The sequence below is a fragment of the Pyrgilauda ruficollis genome, unplaced genomic scaffold (genome assembly GCF_017590135.1).
Source record: "Pyrgilauda ruficollis isolate IOZ18807 unplaced genomic scaffold, ASM1759013v1 scaffold52, whole genome shotgun sequence".
NCBI lineage: Eukaryota > Metazoa > Chordata > Aves > Passeriformes > Passeridae > Pyrgilauda > Pyrgilauda ruficollis.
Window position 1 is genome coordinate 735,260 of NW_024526822.1, and position 24,697 is coordinate 759,956.

General features: G+C 49.6%; 1 protein-coding gene across 3 annotated transcripts in view; it reads right to left on the reverse strand.

The window, feature by feature from the left end:
- The window catches only part of FLI1 (Fli-1 proto-oncogene, ETS transcription factor), an 87,076-nt gene that overhangs the window by 12,713 nt on the left and 49,666 nt on the right, over nt 1-24,697 (reverse strand). For all 3 annotated transcript variants that reach the window (XM_041480572.1, XM_041480575.1, XM_041480574.1), the window contains 3 exons: nt 16,392-16,546; nt 12,890-13,093; nt 6,419-6,484 (listed from right to left, as the gene is read on the reverse strand). In XM_041480572.1, coding sequence (XP_041336506.1) covers nt 6,419-6,484; nt 12,890-13,093; nt 16,392-16,546 — 425 coding nt within the window. The remainder of the gene's footprint in view (nt 1-6,418; nt 6,485-12,889; nt 13,094-16,391; nt 16,547-24,697) is intronic.

The following is a 24,697-nucleotide window of genomic DNA, read 5'->3' on the forward strand; positions in this document are numbered from 1 at the left end:
CACAGCACTGTGTGGGTTTTACCCCCAGCACAGGGTGTAAAACCAATCATTGACAGGCTGGAGGTTGCTCTTGTTGAAAAACACACAAATGCAGAAGTAAAAAACCCCAAACCTCATATCCATGGAGAAAAAGGCCACGCACACATGAGAGAAAAGAGAAGACACACATGCACAGCCATGGCAGTTTTACAGCTTTTAAGTCATCATCAGGAAACAAATTAACTCTTGTTTTAGGAAACAGCCCAAGCACTTCCAAGGCTTTGGGAGGGAGAGCCTGGCACCCCAGCAAACGTGTGACCCCCCCAGCACAAAAACACTCCTTGCACTGCACTCCAGGCAAAATAATAATGGCTCTTTTGCTGGGGGAAAGGAAGGATAATGGTTACTTAGAAAGTGCTCCAGACAAGCTGTCAGGTTGAATTCAGAGAACTGGAGTCTACTCTGGGACAGCGCTGGCTCGGGGTGATCCCTTGTGAGTTGGGTTTCCTGCCTGCTACAGCTTAAAGACAACGATTCTTTGTTTCCAGTTTTTCTGGTGAAAAAACACACGCCTGCCTCCGAAGAGGGTCAGGGAGAAAGCAGACAAAACACTAACTCTGGAATTTCAAAGGAAAACAATTAAAAAAAAAGAAAGTATAAAAAGCAAAATCCAAGCGCGCTGGCTACTGTCTCCCCTGAACTCATAAATCCCTGCTTGGCCACGCAGCCAAAATGAAAGGAGACCTAAAAAAGCCTCCCCTTTTTCTGCTGCTGAGCTAAAAATGGGATATTTCATCAGCAGGCACACAAATATCATAGAGAAATGTTTTAGCAAGTACAGACAATTAGGAGGGCACAAAGCTGCAGCTGCTTTTCCTCTGCCACAACTGAAGCTGGGGAGTTTAAAATCTTTGCTGTGAAAAGGGGCTGCACTGACACACTCAGAGGAGAGTTTATTGAACATGGTCAATATTTTTCACTACAACCTTTTAACCTGAAAAATGGCCTTTTCAGAAGAAGGGTTTATGCAGGAATTTGAGAGTATTTCCTGTGGGAACTGTGCTTATGCAACCGCATTCCCTGCAGTCTCTGCCCCTGTCTCCCCAGTCCCCCAAAATCTGAACCTGTTACCCCAAATTGTCACTCAATTTACAAGTGGGAGAGAAGAGTTTTGAGGAGTTTAAAGGGAACAGAGGCTGCAGCCCTGATGGGGAGAAAAGCAGCTGCACAGACTCATGTTTTGTGAGGTACCAGAGAATTGGAGTGAGAGAGGTTTTAACTGATGCTCCAACACCAGGAAACTCTTTCTTAGGGCCTCACAACGAACATTGGTACAAAGCCCCAGAAATCACACTGGATTTCAGAGTTCACTGATTTATTTATCCTCTAAAACTTGCCAATAGCCCCACCAAACACACACACACCCTGTACCCAAACATCTTCGTTGTTCACACAACAACTTCTATAACGTGATCATAAATATGGGATAGCCACAGAATAAACCCTTAAAATTCCCCCCTCCATCCCTGTTCATGCATTCACATAGAGATTTCTTCCCTCTTTGAAAGGTACCACATCCCTTTTTCTTGCGCTCTGCTTGAGTTTTTGTTGGATTTCTGAGACTTCGGGCTGGTTTGTCACTGTTCTCAGCCAAATCTGGAAGGCTCAAGAAGGATCAAATCCCTCTCTGCAACTCCCTGCCAGGAGCCAGGTGGGGTTTGGGGTTTCTCCCAGGAAAAACTACAGGACAAGAGGAAACACCCTCAGGCTGTGCCAGGGGAGGCTCAGTTGGAATTTCTTAATGGAAAGGTTTGTTAAACACAGGAAGGGGCTGCCCGGGGAGGTTTGGAGTCCCCATGCCTGGAGGTGTCCAAGGAACACCTGGAAGTGGCACTCAGTGCTCTGGACTGGGTGGCAAGGTGGGGATTGTTTACAGGTAGGATTTGATGGTCTGGGAGGGCTTTTCCAATTTAAATGATTTGGGGACTCTGGGATTCTGCTACCTTGGGCTGAGCACAGTGTGTGCAGAGGACAGACCTGTGCTGAATGCAGCTTTTGAACCAAGATCCTGAACGACCTGGAGACAAACAGCCCCAGGAACCCCTCTGGTTAATTGTCACCTGTGATGCTGAGCCTCCCCTCACACCCTCTGCCACCTCCCTGCACAAAACCCACTTCCCTGGGATCAGCAGTGTTGGAGCTGGGGGTGCTCAGCCTGGAGAAAAGGAGACTCAGGGGTGACCTCATCACTCTCTACAGCTCTGAAAGGTGCCTGTGCTCAGCTGGGGCTGGGCTCTTTCTCCAGGCAGCACTGATACAACCAGAGCACACAGCCTCCAGCTGCACCAAGGGAAATACAGGTTGGATATCAGGAAAAAAGTTTTTTACAGAAAGGGTGATAAAGTTCTGGAATGGCTGCCCAGGGAGGTGGTGCAGTCCCCATCCCTGGGTGTGTTTAACAAAGCCTGGATGTGGCACTGGGTGCCAGGGTTTAGCTGAGGTGTTGGGGCTGGGTTGGACTCGATGATCTTGAAGGTCTCTTCCAACCTGGTCATTCTGTGAATTGGAAAGTACCACACATCCCAGGCCAGGGATTCCCACAGGGAACTTCACACATCCACACACCAGGGCTCTGCCTCGCTGGGAGCCCCCAGCTCTGCCCTGGCCTCAGCTCCTGCACAGCATTCTGCTCCAGTATTAAACACAGGAATTACACAGACCCCAACACACTAAAAGCTTTAAAACTGTGCTGGAGTGAGGCCAGAGAGCTCAGAGCCCTTTGGGGACATGGCCCTTTGGCCTCCCAATGTTGTTGTATGTGAATATTCTTTCCATTTCCCTATGGAAACCTGCTCAAATGACACCATTCTGCAGGAGAGCACTTTAGGGTCTCCCTGGACTGGGGCAGATCGTGGGCTCAGATTCCTGTGCCTGTCTCTAGTACCCACAGAAGATCACTCATTTCTCCAAACAGTCCCAGAAAATGACCCAGACCATCTCTGCAGTGGGAGGGGGACAACTCTTTCCATTCAGCCATGAGAGCAGCCTCATTTCATTTCCCAGAAAATTGCTCTCCAGCCAAAAACCACTGGTGATTTTCATTAGAGCCATTTACTCCTCTGAGGCAGCTGAAGACAATTTGTCCCAGTGACGCTCAGTCCCATCCTTTGGAGTGTTTATGAGGCTGGGAAGGGGAGAAGCTGAGGCAGCAGGAGGCCTTGGAACAGGACAAGGTTCTACCTGTCTGCTGTGAGAACACTCAGCTGCCCTGGGCCCCACTGTGGGACTTCAGGATCTGCTGTAAAGATTCCCAAAATTCCTGCTGCAGAGATCTGCACTTGAGCTGCAGCTCCTGTTTGCAGAGCTGGCACTGCAGGGAGTGAGAGGGCAGAAAACAGAAGGGAAAAAGAGAGTCAGGTCTGCAGCTGCAGCCAGGGCACCAAAGCCAGCCCAGGGACAGCACTGGGACAGGGCCAGGCTCCCTGTGCTCCTGGGGACATCGTCCTGGGGGAGGGAGCAGAGCCTGTGCTGCATCTGGAACATCTGCTGCTGTCTGTTCTGCAGCTGCACTATTTTGTTTTTTTTTTTTTTTTTTTAACTAAGAGAGAATGTCCTGATCTACAGACAGATTCACTGAATCCAGGCTGCAGCTGCACTATTTTTTTTTTTTTTTTTTGACGTGTGGGTTCTTTTTTCCAGCCATGGAGGGAATGTGTTGTGTAAAGCACAGTGTAAATGTATGCAAAGGGCTCCTGTCTCTCCCTGCAATCTGCACAAGCAGGTTATTTGCACTAGTTACATAGAAAAACTACAGGAGGAGTGAAGAAAATGGTATTTTTTTCCTATCTTTGGCATGGTTGGTACTATTTCATTACCTGCTTTTGAATCCTCAAGGGAAGGTGGTTAGAAAAACTCGCTTGTTTTTATTCACAGACATAGGAGAAATATTTACAGGACTGGTAGATTCCAGATGCATTGGCATGAAGAAAACTGTTTAATCTTTTGAGAAGTTAAAAAATCTTTTAAAAAATCATAATTTTTAACCCGAAATTCCTTTTCCAAAAGAACATAATCTTTTGGAGCAAGAATATCATCTTCAAGTGAGCGCATTAAAAAGGAAACAAGGAAAATCCTGTTTCCTAAAAAAAACCAGACTAAGGAATTCCAAGTCCAGTTTTATGAGCATCATGAGTTTCTGCTGTGCTATTGGATGAGCCACTTCACTCTGCTCCCCCAGTCCCTTGTGTGCCAGCCTGTCGTGCTCTCCCATCCCTTTCCCTTATCTCAGTAACCTCAGGCAGCTGCAGTGGGTTGGAGTGGGGCAGTTTATGCTACACCAACACCCAGTGTGGAAGGAATGATGGAATTTATGCCCTATAGGGAGAAATGGGGGAGGAATAGATGGGATTTCAACATTTCTACGTAGTTCTTAATTTTTATTTGCCTCTCTCCTGGGCGTGCTTGGTCCTTTATTGCCACATGATGAAAGTTCCATGTGAAGCTGAGGGCTCCACGCTGACAGCAGTGAACCCAGAGCTCTGTCAGCTGCACTACAGAGACACCCTCGAGGCCACTAAAAATGCAGGGGGAGGGACACTTTCCCCTCAAATTTCTTTCAGCCTGAGTAACTCAAGGCCCAAGTCAAAAAGTGTTTAAAAATTCAGAGGAGTGCAGTTCTACACAGATTTTTGTCTTGAAGAAAAAAAAAAAAAAATTAAAAATCAGACTTTTCTTGGCTTTAGTTTTAGCAACTGCCTGGCCTGAGACAGAATGAGCAGAGGTTTGGGTGTGAGGGGAAACTCTGAAGGAGTACACGTCCCTACTCTATTCCCTTTATTCCCACTATATCCCTGCTACGCAGTGAAAGCCCAGCTGGGATGAACTTTAAATAGTCATTGTTAATGTCAAAGCAGCAGTCAGAGCACAGCCCGAGTGGCTCTGTCCCTCTGTGGCTCCAGTTTTATCACCTGTGCTGCCTCAGAGGAGAGAACAGTGCCAGGGAGCTCCAGCGGGCATTTACCTGCCGGACAAAAGGAGCTGCTGGAGGAGCAGCCCTGGCCTCGTGTCCAGCTCTAAAGCAGATGTTGGGGATGAAATGCAAGGAGAAAGGAGGGCTCCGGGGGCAGCACAGGAAGGAGGCAGCCAGACCCTCCCTGCAGGAGCTGTTAAATGTGGGCTCTGTTTGCTGCAGCCCCTCAGTGCAATGGGAGGTTTTGTCTCTCCAGCTGCTTCAATAAAAAACCTTCTGCCTTTCCCCAGTGTTCTTTTAATCCAAACTTGAGGCTTGTCCATGCAGCCACGTTCTCTGAAGAGCAGAGAAGCGTTTGTGACAGTCAGGGAGCAGGCACAGGGACAGGCTGGCCTCAGGGGGTGGGCAGGAGTTTCACCCTCCACAGAAATTTCTCAACGAGGAGCTGAACAGAGCCCAGGGAACAAACCCAATGTTCCTGCAGCAGCACAAAGGGAAAGGAAAACCCCATTACAGGCTCCTGTCCCTACACAGGAGTTACAGAGCACAGAATGGATTTTTGCTCTTTATCACCCTACTTAGGGGTGATAAATTCACCCAAATAGTCACTATATCAATTCAACTTCTCTATGTAGGTAAGGGATGTGCTTCATCCTGTCCCTGCCCAAGGCCATGGACTGGAACCAGGTGATCCTTAAGGTCCCTTCGAATACCAGCCATTCTGGGATTCTGTGGTCACACCAATGCTCACAACTTTATCCTGACTGAGAGTCCAGTTTGTCAATAAAAATAAGAACAAGAAGCAGGGCTGGAGGTGCAGAGGTTTCAGAAAATCCTGAAACACCTGACTAAAGCACCCACAAACAACTCCAAAGCCTGAAGGAGTCTCAAGAGGGTTATTAACTTTTAAACTCCAAGGTTTCTAAGCTATAGCTACATGGTCAGAATTTCTACTAGATAAAAAACAAATGGGTTATTTGAAACAAAAAAGAAAATCAAATTATTCCAAAATGAAAGTGTCAAAAAGATACAATTCATCTTCCTTGCTGGTTGAAACAAGCTACACATCCATGGATGGGTTTGGAATACCTGAGTGGCCTTTACAATAGTGAAATTTATTGTGAGAAGATTTGATCCTTTCAACTGTGAACTCAGAGAGGAACAGAGTCTCAGACCTTGTGTCTGTGTGAGATTCCAAACTGTTCACACCAGGAACAGAAAATGTGCCAGCAGTTCACCAGCTCAGCAAAACACCAGTGTGACAGTGACATGTTTGATGCCACGGTGCTGGCTGGACAAGCAGAGATGGCATTTCCAGCCTGGGTGGGACTGCACAGTGAGAATTATTCCTTTTTAACTGTGCTGTGAATGCAGAGTGGAGCAGAACATTTTCTGCCAAGGATATTATTAACAAGGTCTAGTTTTAACCCAGTCAAACCCAGGACATTTATATGTAAGAGTTTCACTGACCTTCTTTGGTGGCAAGACGTGAGGAATCTGTGTGGGATGGAGTGTTGTAGACCAGCAGTGAGCTACCTGCAAGGCAAAGAAAAGGAGTTAGAGCAGTCTGGGCACACTGCCACGGGGAGTCATCAAGGTAGGTAGGAAATGTTGTTAATGACATGAAAAAAAAATTTTGCTGTTAATTAGGCAGACATTTTCTGTGAAATTCATCTAAAAGCTTGGTAGCTGCAGGGCACACGTGCTGCTGTTTCCTCACTTGCATAATAAAGATATCTGTCTCCTTCATTGAGTGCCTTGATGTCCCCCATTGAAAACTGATCTTAAGGGGTGAGGTTGTACAGGTACAGGATCTATCCCAGCCCAGCCTCCAGAGATGCCTGTGGCACAGTTTGTGTGACAGGATAAGGAAGAAGCTTTCCTCTCACTGGCTGTGATAGAGAAATTTCCTGTTTGAGGAACAGGCAGGAGAAAAGACACAAATTGCACTGTCAGGACCTTTTTGGCCATTTTTAGAGTGTCACATGCTTGGTTTGGGGCCAGCAGCTGCACAGCTCTCACTGGGATTCCAGCATCTCCCTGCTCTGGGGAATTTGGGAGCAGCTCCCTTGCTTCAGAGAAGCCTTTCCATCCAGCCCCACGTGACACACAAGTGCAGCACAAAAAGAATCTGTTGGAAGTGTCTCTGTTCTGCACAGTCTGTGAGGAAATGTTCCTTTCTAAGCATTTCCCTCTGGTTCTCCTGTAAACTCTCCTGGAAATGGAGGAGGACATCCTGGGAGTGCATGGAAGCCAGCATGAAATGCCCATTTCATGGCTGTCTGGTTAAGTGTGCTCACATCACCCCCTGGGCTCACCTTCCTGCAGCTCTTGGAGCAGCTGCTGCTGGGTCAGTGACAGCCCTGACAAGGCACAGGGTCCTGTTTGTCCTGAGGCTGTGGCTGGAGCACCAATCCTGCCCTGAGTGCTTTTACAGCTCTGCAGATCCCCTCCATAAAGGGGATCCTGCCCCTGGGCATCCCCAGCCCCTCAGCAGGGCAGGAGCCCCTCTCTGCAGGTCCCAGCTGAGCAGGACTTGGGGCTGAGCCCTGCCCGTTTCTCTGGGGCACATAGTCCCAAATGACCTCAGCTGCCCCTCTGTGCTCTCACAGTGTCTCTCCTGTGAGAGCTGAGGTTTGGGCAGGTCCCTGCCAGATCTGAGAGCCATTGCAGGTGCTGGATGTTGCTGGCCCTCTGCCCTCTGCTGCAGTCGATTTCTGTCCTCCCCAAGGCAAACAAAGCCAGACACTGCACAAGCCAGCAGGACACGAGGCAGGAGGTGCTGGGAAACAGAGCTGCTCGCAGGGAGGGGAGGATGGATGGTACCAGATGCTGCAAGTCAGGGGATGCTTCCAAAGCCAGGATGAATGGTGAAGGAGGAGGTAAAGAGTTCAGAGGGATCCCAAGGGCACCCTGGCTCTGAAAGCTGCCAACAGCCAAAGGGATTGGCTGGAATATTTAGAGAGATTGGCTGCTGGAGGAATTGAAACAACTCTGTCCACGTAACTCATGTTTTCATCTGATGGTTTCTGGCTTTGGCATTTCTTTCTTGAATATCTGTGGGGAAACTCCTGTCCACCACTCTCTCCTTTTCAGGTTATTTAAAGCAATCCTGAGTGCAACGCCCAGCCCAGCTTCCCCCTGCCAGACAGGGAAGTGCTGGGGAATTCAGAAACGTGGTTTTCTATGACTAAATGGGCTGCAAATGAGTGGCTGGGGCGGTGGGGGTGGGGTGATGAATAGCACTGAGCGAGCAGGATCAACCTATAGCTACTTTAGGGTAAAAAATGCAGCCCAAGCCACTGGAAAGGACCGGCGCCTCCCCCGGTTTAATTGCTCAAAGTTCTCACCTTTGCCCGGCAGTCTGAGGTTTCTGGTGGGAACACCACAGAGAGGGAAATGTGTTTCCTATTAAGGGTTTCAATGGAGGAGGGAAAGGGAGAAAGGCAGAGACCCAGATCAGGACAGAGGGAAGCAGACAGACAGACAGACACAAGCCAGGCTGCTCCTCCCTCTCTCCTTCGGGGGCAGAGCTTTGGGTGATGAATTTTCATTTTCGTTGCTGTTCCCTCTCCCTGGGTCAGCAACACCATGGATGGATCAGCTCTCTCTGGTATGGTTAATGCAGTGAGGGCTGTTCTCCCATAACTAATGTTTAAACACGTTCTTTTATGGCACCCCAGATCCTTCCTTTTCTTTTATTTCCCTTGCATTCATTACAAAAAGACGGAGAAGGACTGAAAAGCAAGAGAGTTTTTCCCCGTAAACCCTTTCCCTCTCACAAGGCAGCTCATCCTTCAGAGGGACAGGAACACAGCCTTGGGGTTTATTTAACTTTAAAGTCTTTTTTACCCTCACCTTCCCCAGGCCCTGCATGGCTCCTGCTGGAATCCAGGTCCTGCTGCACTTGGCAGGATGGTTTTGTTGGGCATTAACACATGGCTCAAAATCACTGAACAGTTTTCTACCTCTCACCACAGCCTCATTCTTTCCCCTTCAGGCTCTTCCCCTTTGTGCACATCCCACAGCCTGGCCCCCACCACCAGGGAGGGAAAGGATGGAGGTGGCAGCTCAGCTTCTTTTGATTTCATCCCAAACACAGCATGGAAGCATCCAAAACTCCCTTCCCCTGCCCAACAGCTGCCTGGAGAGGATTCACCAGGCAGAATGTGCTGGAGAAAGATCAGTCTGGAGCCCCAAAGTGTGTGGGGATGAACAAAAAGAAGGTGAATCAAGGCATGGCTTCATGATTTTGGAGAGGGAACTAAAAGGAACATGTAAAGAAAGATGATTGTTTGAGGGGGTGGGCAGGGAGCTCCCTGAAAGAACCACTGGGGTGCTTTGGGAGGCTCCAAATGATGGAGAGTGCTGCAGAACTGGGCTCTGCACTCTGAAATGTCCTGAGGATCAGAGGAATTCCTGCCAGCTTCAGTGGCTTGTGGCAACAGGAAACAACTGCACCATTCTGAGCCAGGCCTAAGCCGGAGACTAAAGGTGGTGTGGGATGAGTTTGGGTTACTCTCGACTTCATTACACAGCTCATCTTGAGCTTTCCACTGCTAAAACTGAGACTGAGCTTTTGTTGAGGTCATGCAGATGTTGCTGGTTTGTTTTTTCAGTCTGGACTCAGATGTGCCAAAAGAATGTATTTCATAGGCTGCCTTAAGGAAGTTTTCACCCTGATTAGGAGTGTAAAATGCTGAGAACCTTCTGGGAAAGCTCATTTTCAGGGGATCTCCTTGTCGGGTGAGCAAACAGCCCAGAAAGTTCAGATCAGCTTTGTTTCTTGGAAAACAAACCCCAAAGCTGAGCATTCATAAATCATCACATATCCAGCTTAACATCCTGAGACCACAAACACCTTTAGAGAGCCTGGGCAGAGGCAACCCAGCCTGTAGGTCTGCACTGCCCCCAAATCCTGCTGTGCTGGTGGCCATCACCTGTTCCCTACCCTAAGCAGGAGCAGAGCCGAGTGTCTGTGGGACAAACAAAAGGGGACCCTTCCAAAAAGGGAAAACTCGTGAAAATGAAAGCCCAAATCCCCATGGCACTGAGCTCCAGCTCGGCACTGAGCATCCACTGGAAGCTGGTCTGGAAAAGCCATCAGCTCCTCTGGAAGGTGTTGCTGTGTGAGGAAGCCGCCCAGCACTGCCCAGAGCAGCCTGTCCCTGGGCTGGGAACAGCTGCAGGGAAGTAGGAATGCTCTACCCAGCTCCAGCAGCCAGGAGCTGCTCTGATGAGCAGGGCACTCGCAGCAGGTCTGGGATCAGCACACACAGATCCGTCATCCTAAAGCTGGCATGGACTGGCACTGAATTCCCTGTGAAACAGGAGTGAGCAGTCTGCCTGAACCCAGCAAAGTTCCTCGGGTTTTGCAGTGTCTTAATAGCACAGAAATCACTGCAGGCACTGCCCTGGCAGGACAGGATGTGTTGATGATCATTATTGCAGCAGCACTTAAATATTGCATCTGCACCAGGGCTGCAGTGCTGGGCTGGGGAGGTGTGAGGCACAGACCCTGCTCCACAGACCCACCATCCTGTGACAGATGAGGAATGCCAGCTGACTCTCACAATTAAAAGGCAAATATTATGTATATGCTAAGAGAAGTTTTATAGGTTTACAGTTATGTTTTACCCCCCTTGAATTGTTATCAGGGGGTGGCCTGGGTTTGGGACATTTGGGAGGGTTGACTTGTTACTCTGGCAACACCTGACCTCCAATGTGTAAGAAAGTGATCTCCTCGAGATGCCAGGAAGTGATCTCCACCACTGGACAGTAAAAAAAGAGTCGATGGACAAGATTTTGGGAGGGGCTAAAGGGTTAAAAGGTGGACCATCCATTGTGTGGATGAGGACATGGTGGGAAAAATCCTCTGCTCCCGGCGCCGTAATATTTTCTCTATTCAGTCTTCTGTTGTATTTTTTTCAATAAGGTTTTAATAAACCTTCTAAACTTTCAGAAGTGAGTATCATTCCTCACAATGCCAATGGAAGGGCCCAGCGAGAAGGCAGGATGGCTGGTGCCACCTTACAGACAGCAAAATCTCCTCATTTCAGGTATTTAAAGGCAAGGTGTGAGCCAGGGACTGCTGTCCTGAGTGTCAGCGTGCCCTGGTGCTGCCTGGACACAGTGTGACCAGACCTCAGTGCCCAAGGGATCAAGCAGGAAGTTGCTCCTGAGGAAATGAGCAGCAGCAGATGGTAAAAGTGGCCACTGAGCCCAGGTTTTGGGGCTCATGCCATGAGATCAACAATGCAATTCCCCTGATCCTGCCTTTGGTCAGCCCAAACAATGGGACACAAACACTGGGGACGATCCTGGAGATGCCACTCCTCTGCCAAGCTTTCCAAATCCAGCCCGCTCGTGTGCTTTGACTCCATCCAAGTCCATCTCTCTGACAATTCTCAAACCTTATCAATATCACAACTCAAGTGTCTCACTTGGTGTTTATCTTGTGGGAATTTAGAAGCGTTTCCGCTTACAAAGTGCCTGATTTCCCCAGCCCCAGTCAGCAGGTTTGGCCAAAGCACTGCTGGCTGCACAAAACTGCCTTCCCATTTCCCAGGAAACTGTCTAATTCCACAGGCAATCCTTCGAAAGCTTGCTGTGGACTAGCAGCTCTTTTCTGATGGAACAGAATTAAATTTGTCTACGATTTTGGATGGGAAATTATTTTATTGTCCAGTCACAAGGGACAACTGTTCAAATCCAACAGTTTGGGTTTTTTGTTGTGAATCATTTCCTTGGCTCGACTTCTCAAGAAAAATAAAGGTGGGGCTTCCAGAGGCACCCATCTGTGATCTAACTTCTGTGCCACTGGAATCTGTGAAACTCCCACTGATTTTGGGCAGGGAGAGATCAACTTTGAAGAAACACCCTAAATTCTGTATCTCTGCTTCACTGGCCAGAGGAGACATATTCAGCTGCCTTTTCATCACATTTGGAGTTTCTAGTGGAGAAAATACACTTTTGCCTTTCTCTCCTTGCCCTTCCACCTTGATTTATGTCACCTTCTCCTGATTTTTGAGTGGTTAAATAATGATAGTCCTATAAAAGCTGTTTCACTGGGAAAAACAGCAGAGCATGTTCCCAGCTCCAGTTCTCCGGCTCATCAGAGCACCATTACCCTCAGCACACCTTTGTGGGGAAAGGAAATGCTCTTAGCTCCATTTACAGGTGAAGAGGAGACATTTGGAAGCTGTGGATGTGATCATGATTGCACAGAAGTCTTGGAAAAGCTGAAATCTAAGACTCCCAGCATCAGGTGCATGTGCACCTAAGATGATCATTCCTGTTTGGGTGCTGGGATAACACTTTTCCAGACTGCTCACAGCTCCTGGGTTTGGGGCTTAATAGAGCAAAAAGGGGAATTGGATCCATCCCATACTCAAGTGTGGGGCAGAAAGGAGCAATAAAGAGTTTCCACAACCTTTTCTCAGAGTCCTGGGTCATTTGCACAACATCTGCTCCAGCACATTTACATATGGGGAATCACTCTTGGGTTTTCAACTCTCTCCCACAAACCTGGGCCTGCAGGAGCACAGAAAAGCTCCAGCCCTGGCCACTTGTGGGTCCTGCTTATGGGGAGGGCACAGCCCTCTAACTGCAGAGCTATGGAATCGTTTGCCTGAGACAAATCAGTTAATGTCAGGTTTAATCTCCATGGCAAATTTGTGTATTTTTATCACATAGCCACAGATGTTGTTATCTGTAAGACTTATCTAATCTCCTCCAGAGCCCTGCTCAGTTCTTCACCTCCCTGATAGCACCAGTAGCTCCATCTGTGTTCATGTGAACTTTCCAAGCCCATTTCACTCCCTGTTTCCCTGTTTGCTCTCTCTGCTCGTCTTTCTCTGCTCATTTCCCTGTCCCTTGCTGCAGGAGGAGCCCTGGGAGTTCACCCTGGGGCAGGGCTGGGATGGCCAGGGCAGTACTCACTTTCCCTGAGGTAACTGAGGTGAGACAGCAGAATTTCTGTGTTGTAGGGGGAGGTGGTGCGCAGGAAGTCTTCCTTGTTCATTTTGCAGAGCTCCTTGCCGTCCATGTTCTGGAAGATGGTGGTGTCGATCTCCATCAAGCCGTACTCCTTGATTGCCCACTCCAGCCACTGGCGCACGTGCTCCTGGGTCCAGAGGGTGGGATCTGGCAGGAGAGAGCAGAGGATGGGCACACACACACCTCCAGAGTCCCTGCAGCCCTGCCACAGCACGAGCCATTGTTTCCACAAGCAATTATTGAATTTACTGACCCCCTTTGCCAGGATGAACAGGCACCGTGCTGGAGCAGGGCTCAGGATGTACAACCTGGCATGGTCACTTCTGCCTTCCCCACCTGCCCAAAGCTCCCTCCTCTGCTTGGGAACAGCCCTGGTGGCATTTGACTCTTCTCTGTCTGGAAAAAAGCTTCCCGGAGGAAGCTGAACCCTTTGAGAGGGAGTTCCTGTCCCGGTGTGGCTCTGCAAGGCTGTGCAGTGACATCAGGGCTGTGTGGGTACCACCATGGGCATTAGGGAGCCCACAGCTGGCACAAGAGACCCTGAGCATGGGGTATTCATGGTCAGCAAAGGGACTCAGAAAATTAAAAAATAAAAATAAAATAAAAATTACAATTAAAAATTTAAAACCAAAATAAAATAAAATAAAATAAAAATTTAAATTAAAATATAATAAAATAAAAATTAAAATAAGAGAAAATAATAAAATTAAAATAAATTAAAATAAATTAAAATAAAATAAAATAAAATAAAATAAAATAAAATAAAATAAAATAAAATGGTGCTTCTAGAACAGAGCAGCTTGCCCTGGGTGTGAGTCACAGTTATTCACCCCAGTGCAGGAGCACAATTCTGCCTCCTCTGTCCCTGTAAAGGCAGCCAGCTGTGCGAGGGCAGGGTGGATTTTGTGCTGTCTGGGCGTCCCTGAGTGTCAGCAGACTCCAGCTGGGGGATCTTTATTGCTGCTGCTGACGCAAGAGCTGCTCCGAGCCCGGCTGGAGCTCAGGCCCCGTGGAGATGAGTGGCTGCAGCAGTGGGTAAAAAAAGCAATCAGCCTTTGAATTCTGCAAAGGGCATTAGATCAGAGGGCCCCAGCAAGAGCTGGTGCCACAGTGCTTGACAGTCGTTTTCAGAGCATATCAGCACTCTCAGATGTTTCCTGTGCTGCAGCTCCCCACGGATCCCATTTCCAAACTGGAGCTGCACATTCATGTTCTGCTGCAGCTGCACAGGATTGCAAAGGAGTTCAAACTTTGGAGATGTCTGATGTGTCATTAACAGCTGCTCCAGCTCGGAGACAAACCTCAGACACTCAGATCCCAGGGAGCTGAGAACATGCCCAGGGCTCTGGGGGTGCTCTGGGCAGAACAAGAAATGCCTCTGCGTGCATTTAGGGGATGTGAAGCAGTGCCTCATCCCAGGGCTGGACACTGGGTGCCCAGGCTGAGGGCAGCCCTGGGCACAAAAGGTCAGGAAGAGTCCATTCCTGGCATTCCTGGGCACCTGAGCCCTGCAATAACAGCACCAAACAGGGAACTGAGACCAAGAGAACTGAAATTGTAACTGAGACCTTTCCCCACTGAATCCCCTGAAAACCTGGGCTGCTGAAAGCTGAATTCAGAACATGGAATTTACAACCCCACACCTTTGCAAGTCTGCTCTGAGATGGATTTCCTTCAGGTTTTGGCTATAGTTAATTGAAATTCTGCTTTCTAAGCACTGGCAAAAGGCTGTGAATTTTACAATGCAAGCATTCAAGGGAGGATTCTTTTTTTAATTATTTTTTAATTGAAAGACTTATTTGTCTTGAGTTTTGAAAACAACCCAACATCTAGAGGGCAGAGTGAATTTGTGGCCTCCCTTTAAACACTGTAAAAGACATTGAATGTGTCTGAAAATCTGCCTTCTTGAAACATGGCTTAGAGCTCGTTATTACTACTATTGTAAGCCTAATATGACATTATTCTTGCTTATCTTCACCCTAATGTGCTATAAATCTCCATTCTGGATTAAATTAAAATATCCAAATGCCTTTCTTGGATGACTTGGGCCTCCTCTCCTGCAGCCAGAGATCTGGGATGATGTTCATTATTGTCTTCCAAAGTCTGGTAAATCTCTGCTCTTTCACAAGGATCACAAGGGTTTGATTTGTGAATGGTCATAAGAAGGGGAAAAATCTTTTTCTTCACTTTCCTTCAAAGAGGAGATTTCAAATTTTCTCTTCCACTGGGGGCACTGAAAGTAATTTCCCCTCTTTCAACAATGCTAAACTGTAGCTCACCCGCGTTTTTTTGGTTTTTTTCAAACATACAGGATAAATACTGCCCCTGGAACATCTTTAATAACACAGGGACTGGTTGGTGGCAGCTGCACCTTTCCAGGCAGCTGGAAAGGTGGACACTGGATGCAACTGTGCTGCTGTCCCCAGGCAGCTCAGCCCATCCCTCAAACATCAGCCTCAATGGGATTTAGAGGTGTGCTATCAATCCTTTATTGGCTTCTCCTCACTGCATTCAGTTCAAGCCTTTCCTTTACATCCTAAATGGCAAACAAATGCTTGGGAATTGTCATCTGCTCGTGGTCAAGAGAAAGGAGCTGAATTCCACGAGTGCATTCCCTCCTGCCAGCACTGTCTGCCTGCCCTCCTGCCCTGCTGAAAGCCTCAGAGCAGGGCGAGTTCTGGGATGTCACTGGGCCAGCACTTGGCTCCTTTGCTGGAAACTTCCTGGCCCTGGCTGTTTATAAACTTCACAGGGAAACAGCTCCTCACTCCAGGTTGAGGCTTCCCCCAGAGCAGCTCTCACCCCTGTGTATCCAAATGCATCCAGAGCATCCTGCCAGCTCCAGGGAGCAGATGTGGATACCAAACACAAACAAAGCTGGACAGGAATATTTCTGTGTGACAATTTTTGGAAGGATAACGCAGTTCCTGCAAAATAGAATTTTTCTGGGTTTCTGCTTCTAACAAAAAAAAAAAAAAAAAAAAAAAAAAAAAAAAAAAAAAAGGAAACAAAATAGCTCATTTTGAATCAATCAGTGTGACTTGAAAGCGCAGCTGGATCCTGAGAGCACCAGGGGAGTTATAACTTGGGCCCACTTCATTCCTCTTTGATCATCCCCTGTGTGTCCCAGGAAGCAGATTCTCCTCTAGCACATGACAGGAGATGGATTTGGTTCAGCACACCAAAACAACACTGCATTCCGGGAAAAAAAAATTTAAAACAAAATTTAAAAAAAAGGAAAGAGAAAACACCAGTAATCTGCTGCCTATCCTGATTCAGATCATGCTCTGGGACATGGGAATTCCCACTAGCCAGAAACTCTGATATTTTCCTTATTTTTTGTGTGGTTTGTAAGAGAGAAAATTCCTCTGGGAGCGGATAAACAAACCAAACAAAAATCTCTTCCAGGCAGAGCAGGCCCAGCTGGCCCAGCCCGTGGCAGTACCTGCGGGGACGATGACCCTCCTCTCGTTGGTGGTCATGTTGGGGGGAGGCCCGTTCTTCTCATCCATGTAGGTGCTGTAGCTCATGGGGCTGGACTCGGGCCCTGCTCCCACCAGCTTGCCACACTTGTTCACGCTGCAGTCCACAGGGGACTCCCTGCAAGGCAAAGCAAAGCTGGGTCACCATCAGAGCCCTCCACACAGGAGGGGCTGGCTCACACCACGGACACGGGCCCACGGGGGGACACTCAGGTGTCCCTCTCCCTTATGGACAGGCCATTCCTGACCTGTTGCTGGGTGCCCTTAGGGGTCTGTGCGGCACACAGGGGATTCCTGATAATGCAGCTGGAGTCTCCAGGGGAATGACTCCAGACAAGACAAGGTCTGCAGTGGCTCTGAAATACCAACATGCCCAAACCAGGCAGGCAGCCAGTGCCCAGGACACCAGTCTGTGGTTACACCCCACTCCCTCACCCCTGGCTGCTCAGGGCACTCCAGCAGTCCTGCAGGCAGGCTGGCTGCTCCTGGGAGCCCTGTCAGGCTGTTCCACCCTTTGTGTGCTAAAACAGCCCTCGTGTTGCACTGGGGCCTGGCAGTGGCACACAGGTGCTCTGCTCACCTGCAGAGCTCACAGGGACACAGGAACAGCCCTTTCATGACATCCACAAAGAACCCAGAACACCCACCCAAAGGGACAGGGCTGTCCCCGAGAACACCCAGTGGCAGCACAGAGTCTGATCTGTCCAGGGCTGAAAGGGACAGAGCTTGTCTGTGCTTGGAGCCTCCAGAGCTGCAGGAGAATTTGGATAACACTCAGGGACAGGGTGGGATTGCTGGGGTGTCCTGTGCAGGAACAGGAGATGGACTCAGTTATCCTGTGGTGATCCTTCCAACACAGCCTGTTCAATGATTCTATTGTTCAATTACTCAATTATTCCATTTTTCTGTTATTCTATTATTCTCTGATTAATAGTGCCACAGTTCACTACCTGGTGAGGAAATCTGGGAATCTTGGATGGCCCAGGCATGAGTCAGGAACTTCAGGGGTGTGAGAAGGGTTCTGGCCCCAGTTTAAGTCCTGAGGTGCTGGAGTGACAGAGGGGACATCCAGCAGCTCAGGTGGCACCGTGCTAAGGCCTGGCCTACTGCAGACCCTTGGGAAGACTCTGGGAGAACTGGGAGTCTCCAAAGCCCAGACAGGGAACAGGGATTGTGCTTTTCTCCAGCTGCAGGAGCAGCTCCTGCCTTTTGTCCCTTCAAAGTCCAGCCCCAAGCCTGCCAGGCACACACAGCACATCCCACCTCGAGGGGCTTCCAGAGAAGGGCACATCATTGCCCTCACCTTCCCAAGGCGGGAATTAGTGCACAATCTCTGCACAGAGCAAGCATAGGCTTTAATCCCAGAGCCATTTCCAGGGCAGTTTAGGCCATGCTTTAACCCCAGGGCTGTCCTCCTCCTCTGGCAGAAGCCAAGAGCTTTGAGAGGGAACCATTCCCTGCAGGGTAAGAATGGTGACAGTGCACAAATCCCACCCTCCAAGCTCAGCTGGCAAGAGTTCCAAACAGGACACTAAACAAATTTGTCTCTTAACCTGAGCTGGAGGGGAGGGAGAAGTGCCTGAAATTCAGTTATCATGGCTGGGAGATAAATGCTCCACAGAGATATTCCAAGGCAGACCGTAATTTTTTCCTCATGTCTGACGAAGGGAATGTTGCTGGAAAATGGAAATAAGATGTATAACTTACACATGTTCGAATTTAAGGGTTTACTAGTTCGCCTACTGTTTTTCCAGGCAGGGAACCAAAATCCGCCTTCAGAGGCAACTGCTGAAGGCTCGATGTCCCCTCAGCCGGGAGAGGCTGAGGAGCTGCAAGGACACGGGGCTTTCACAGAGAGAATCAGCAGTGCTGGCTCCCCAGGGCACTGCTCCTGCCAGGGGGGAAAGCCCTGGGCTGGCAGGAACAGCCCTGGGGCAGCAGCAGGGAGCTGAGTGCTGCTGGGCACAGAGCTGAGTGCTTGGGCACAGAGCTGAGTGTTTGGGCACAGAGCTGAGTGTTGCTGGGCACAGAGCTGAGTGTTGCTGGGCACAGAGCTGAGTGTTTGGGCACCGAGCTGAGTGCTTGGGCACAGAGCTGAGTGCTGCTGGGCACAGAACTGAGTGTTTGGGCACAGAGCTGAGTGCTGCTGGGCACAGAGCTGAGACCTGCTGGACATGGAGCTGAGATCTGCTGGGCACAGAGCTGAGAGCTGAGTGCTGCTGGGCATGGCCTGGGCTGGGGAGGGCCAGGGTGGCGTCTGAGATCCAGGTGTGACAGCACAGTCTGGGTGGGACAGAGTGATCCAGGGTGTGACACTGCTCCAGATGTGACAGAGTGATCCACGTGTGACAGAGTGATCCGGGTGTGACAGCGTGATCCAGGTGTGACAGCGTGATCCATGTGTGACAGAGTGATCCAGGTATGACACTGCTCCAACTATGACAGAGTGATCCAGGTATGATACTGCTCTAGATGTGACACTGTGCTCCAGGTGTGACAGGATGATGCGGGTGTGATGATCCAGGTGTGACACCATGATCCAGGCATGACCCTCTGCTCCAGGGGCACATACTGTCCTCCAGCATGTCACATTGTCCTCCAGGGTGTGACACTGTGCTCAGGGGTGTGACACTGTGCTCCAAGGAGCCATACCCTGCTCCAGGGTGTCAGACTGTGCTCAAGGGTGTCACATGATGCACCATGGTGTCACACAGTGTCCCAGGGTGTGACATTGTGCTCTAGGGTGTCAGATCCTGCTCCAGGCTGTCACACTGTACTCCAGGCTGTCACAGCATGCTCCAGGGTGTGACACTGTGCTCCAGGGTCTCACATTGTGCTCCAGGCTGTCACACTCTGCTCCAGGTGTCACTCTGCTCCATGGTGTGACACTGTGCCCCAGGGTCTCACATTGTTCTCCAGGGGCTCTGTTGTGTTCATAGGTCACTACCCCTGGTGAGTGACCAATGTCCTCTCCTGCCCTGCCTGGGGTCCAGAGTTCTCTCTCCCATCCTGTTCTGGAGTAAAATGTCCCTGGAAAATGCCCCTGCAGATGGGACAGGCACTATTTATGAACAAATAATTCTATATATTTCACTCATACAGCTCCAGGACACAGGGAATGGCTTCCACTGCCAGAGGACAGGGTTAGATGGGATATTGGGAGGGAATTTCTCCCTGTGAGGGTGGGCAGGCCCTGGCACTGGGAGCCCAGAGCAGCTGTGGCTGCCCCTGGATCCCTAGCAGTGTCCAAGACCAGGCTGGATGGGGTTTGGAGCAGCCTGGGACAGTGGAATGTGTCCCTGCCCATGGCAGGGGTTTGGATTTGAATGGTGTCTAAAGTCCCTTCCAGCCCAAACTTCTCAGGGATTCTGTGACTCTGTGATATCCAGACTCTTGGATGACAACACCTTGTAAAGAGCATGTTTCTGCTGGCATGGAATGAGCACAGAGCACACGGAATGAGCACAGAGCAGAGTCCTTGGCTGGCTGTGCTCCCTGCTCACACCATGCACGGTGACCTTCACAGTGAAGTAACCAAAATAACCCCGAGGCTGTGAGATGCCCTTGGTGTTTTTGGGATGATTTTTTCACACCACAGACTCTGCTCTGGCAGTTCAGACCCTGCCCATCCCTAGCTCTGTCTCAGCAGCCCAACCCAGACAGCCAAGTACCAGAAACCTCTGGCAGAAAGGTCTGAAGGGACTTGGGACTTTAAGGGACTGAGGTGCCCCTGCTGGGCACTGTGGGCAGAGGAGCAACTCCATGAATCCTGCAGGACACTGAATGTGCTCCAGGTGCCTGGCAGGGTCATGTCCCTGTGCCTGCAGAGCTGTCTTCCTTCCCTCTGGGGAAGTTTTGGGGATGGCTGCATCCAGAGCTGACCCTGTAGGAGACACATAGCTGGGAATAGCATCACCCAGCTGGGCAGGAGACTGAGCTGTCCCTGAGAAAGCACCATGGAATCTTCAGTGACAGCAAGGGAGAAGATCCTTAACTTTGTGTCCTCTGGAACCCAGCATTTCCTACCAAACACAGCCTTTTCTTGGGAATTGAGAAGTTCTGCCAGCCTGAGTCACCCCTGCAGCCCCTGCCCTGCCCTGCCCCAGGTGAGGGATTTACCCCAGCAGGAGGGGGATGTAGCTGTGGCCACACAGGGGAGGATTCAGCCTGGGGAACAATTGTAGTGTCAGAGGAGAGCAGGGAGCTGTGAGCCATGGATGAGTTAATGGAATATCACTCCTTCCTCAGCTCCTCCATCACCCACAGGCAGGCTGGGATTCATAGAAATACTCCCTCATCATTTGAAAGGGTTTGTGCCAGGGCATTTCTGCTGCCACATCAATCCCTGGCTTTTCCCAGAGACTCCAGACGTTGCAGTGCTCTCCATGCTGCATTTGCTCAGGCTCTGGCAGGAAGTGTTGTGGATGCCCACAGGTAAATGGCACAGGCTGGATTCACAAGTTCCCCAGAGCACAGCCCTTGTGGCAGAGGCAAAGTCCAGGGAACAGGAAGCACAGCTCATTCCCAATGTCCAGAGGCTCCTTGTTCCAGCAGCTCTCTCTGGGGATGCCAAGAATTTGTATCTTTTGGTTGGGAAAGTTTTTCCTAGACTGGCCAAAATGGACAAGCAGCTTGCCTGGCACTGACCAGTAAATCCTCTGTACAGCTCCAGCCCCACTCCAGAGGTGTGGAAATAAAACCATCACTGTCCCAGGTCTCTGTCTAGGAACCACCTTTGACTTCTGCTTGAAGGAGCAAGAGATTTCAGGAATTTCTGAACCTGACTCAGGGGAATATTTCCTCCTTTCTATCCATCTTTTCCTATCCTTTCATTCCTCCTTTCTTCCTGCCCTCTTTTCTTTTGAAATTTGATGCCTTTTGGTGCAGAGCCCCGTTTTAATTTGTTGTTGTTGCTGTTGAGTGAAGGAAGGAAGAACACGCACCAGGGTTCTGCCTGTGGTCCCCTCTTACAGAGGGAACAGCCAGCTCCTCCAAACTTGCATCTGCCTGCGCTTCAACCCTGCTCTCAGGGATGCCTCGGGAGGAGGGAAACTCCTGAAAGAGGCTGCAGAACGGCCAAAAGGATGGCAAGGTTCGGGTGGTCTGTCCCAGCCAGGTGAAGGCAGACAGGAGGGAGATGCTGGGGCAGAAGGAGCCGGCAGATCCCACTAGAGGGCTCCGCGGGGAGCTCCTCCCTGCAGGCACCAGAGCAGCTCCCCTTGCCTTGGGCTGACACAACCCCGGGCACAAACACCTTGGGGACCCCCAACCTTGGCGGGATTTTCATGTTCTGGAGCAAGAGAAACATCACATCACATCATAGAACCCCAGAGGGGTTTGGACTGGAAGGAGCCTTCAAGCCCATCCAGTGCTGGCCCTGCCATGGCAGGGACACCTCCCAGGGTTATCCCAGGGTGCTCCAAGCCCCGTCCAGCCTGGCCTTGGGCACTGCCAGGGATCCAGGGGCAGCCACAGCTGCTCTGGGATGTCTCTGCAGAACGGCTCCGGAGCATTCCCAAATTTCATTATTTCAGCTGGACAAAATCTGTGCCACAGCTGGGATTGCCCGGGGAAGTTTGCCCACATCCATCAGCATAGGAGAACTTTCTTTCACATTTGAAGATCAGATGCATTTTGTAATATTTTTTTAAATGGCTCACTGAATTTAGCTGCAAATGCAGATTAGGGGAAGCTCAGTAAATACGGACAAGATCTGGCATTCATTTTGAATTTATGTAAAATATAAGAAAAACTCTATTATTACCATTGGTTGTAAATTGGGTTAAACTTTACCCAGCATTCATCTAAATAATCCTCCTCCTTTATTCAGTAAAATTTCAAATGTGAATTTAAAAAAAAATTTGCTTTGGTTTTAAAATATAATTTTAAATGGGTTTTGCTCTGAGCAAGATGCAAGGGCAGATTTTGAGGCCATAACCTGCCTCAGGGTCTGATAAAAGTAAAGGAGTTAATAAAATTTCTACATCTGAATGTTGCAATAATACAGAATTCCCATCTTCTCCCTATAAACATTGATGCCTGCCTGAGCAGCCACTACAGACAGTTAGGATGCATTTATCTGGAACATTCTTTCCAGTCTGAGGGTAAACCAGGGGATCCTGGCATGGGGTGGAGAGCTGGGTGGGCTTTCTATGTTGGCTAGCACTTGGAGAGTCCTCCAAAGACCCTTCTCCCACCCTGCTGAGGACCAAACCCCCACCACACCCTCAGCCTGGCTCCTGGTCTGAGGGAAAGAGCAAAGCCAGGCACTGTCCCTGCTGTCCCCTGGCACTGGCAGTCCCTGGAGCTGTCCCTGGCAGAGCACACAACCCCAGCCCTGCAGCACTCCCTGGTGACAGCACAGGCCAGGCTGGCTCTGCTGGGGGACACCTGCAACTCGGGGACAGGACACTTGAGAGCGAGAGAGGCAGAGCCAGGGGCAGAGCCAGGGGCAGGGGGCACTGGGTGTTGTACAGCCTGCAGCTGGAGTTAGGTGGGATTGGGGTTGGCATTGGGATTAGTTTGGGGTTGGCATTGGGGTTGGGATTGGCATTGGAGTTGGGATAGGGATTAGTTTGGGCTTGGCATTGGGGTTAGGATTGGGGTTGGGATTGGCATTGGCATGGGGTTGGGATTCAGATTGGGATTGGGGTTGGGATTGGCTGCTCACACGTGTGTGGGGTTGGCCAGGCAGTTGATGGACAGGGGAGTGAGTGATTGGAGTGGCCCAGTCCATCCCCACAGACTGGGATGGACATGCAGGGCAGGGATGAGGGGATGGAGGATAGAGAGAATGTTCTCCTGTCCTGGGTGCCCTGGAGCTCCCATGCTAAGGAGTTATCCAGAGGCAGGCTGGGAGCTCTGGCAGTGCATGGCCCTGACGTTCACAGCAGCCTTTTCTTCTCTCCTGACAGGGGGTTACCTCTCTTTAGGGACACTGAACACATATTTCATGTCCAAGAACCCTGGAGTCTTCAGCAAGTCTGTGATGAAGGATTTCCTGTTTGCCCAGAACCAACACAATCCAAGGGCCTTTTCCATGGCTCCCAGGGCTCCTACAGTTATTCATGAATCAGTTTGTCCAGGCAGAGCTATTTCCCTTTTTTCTGGATACAGGAGGAAATGGCTACAGAGGAATCACCATGGAAGGACAGCCCAGGACGTTTCATTCCAGAGCACACAGAGCACTCAGACAATTTGGGTGTACAAGTACAGATACACTCAGGATGATACAGAGCTTATGCATATAGGACCTGCAGAGCACAGACACATGTGGTTTATGGCAGCTCAGGGGATGTGGAGGGCTCCTTTTCCCTGCCAGATTTCCTTGGGACAGAGGAGTGGAAAGAGAGGAGCCCCTCTGTGTGCATGGGTCTGGCACTGGGGGCGTGAGCAACTGCAGCAACCACAGAATCCCAGGGTGGTTTGGGTTGGGAGGGACCTTAAAGCTCATCCCATCCCAACCTATCCCATCCCACCCCCTGCCATGGACAGGGACACCTCCACTACTCCAGGCTGGTCCAAGCCCCAGCCTTGATCTGGGCAGCCTGGCAATTCGGCAAAGGCTCCTTCCTCCTTCTCCTGAGAAAACCATCCTTGGTAGCCAAAGGTAACCCCCATGACTATCAAAACCCCAGGCACTTTCAAGATCCATCCTTCTCTCTCGTGTTATGCTTTTTCAGGAAAACTCCTTTTCCCATGTTTCACCCAAGTTCTGAGATTGGGAACACAGTGCAAATACCCATGGGGTTTTCATGGAGTCAAGAAATGCCACTGAGGTACAGTCAGGGTGACATGGAGTTCAGCCTGCAAATGATCCCCACGAGAGAGCAACTGCCACAAAAGCCTTTATCTGAGGGCAAAATCAGCATCTACTGTACACTCACGAGGAAAAAACACCATGCTGCTGTTTGATGTCTTTAACAGCCTCATCTCTCTGCAGAGGGCTGAAAGTGCAAGGCTGCTTTGTGTTTCCAACTCTGTGCTTTGCTGTGTTCTCAGAAACCAGGAAAATGTGCTGCTAAACTCACTCTAAAGTAGAAAAACCTTTGAGAGTTTCACCATGAAACACTACAAATGCAGAGACGTTTGTGACTTAGACATTCAAATCATATTTTAAATTAACATGAACTCTAAAAGCTTTTGCTAAAAACCAAAGTGTATCTATATTAAATATATATTTAAAATTGAAAAAATTATTGACATTTTTACACTTAAAAATTATGTTCAAGAAGGTGACATTTGTTTCCAGGCTGTGGACTTGTAGTAA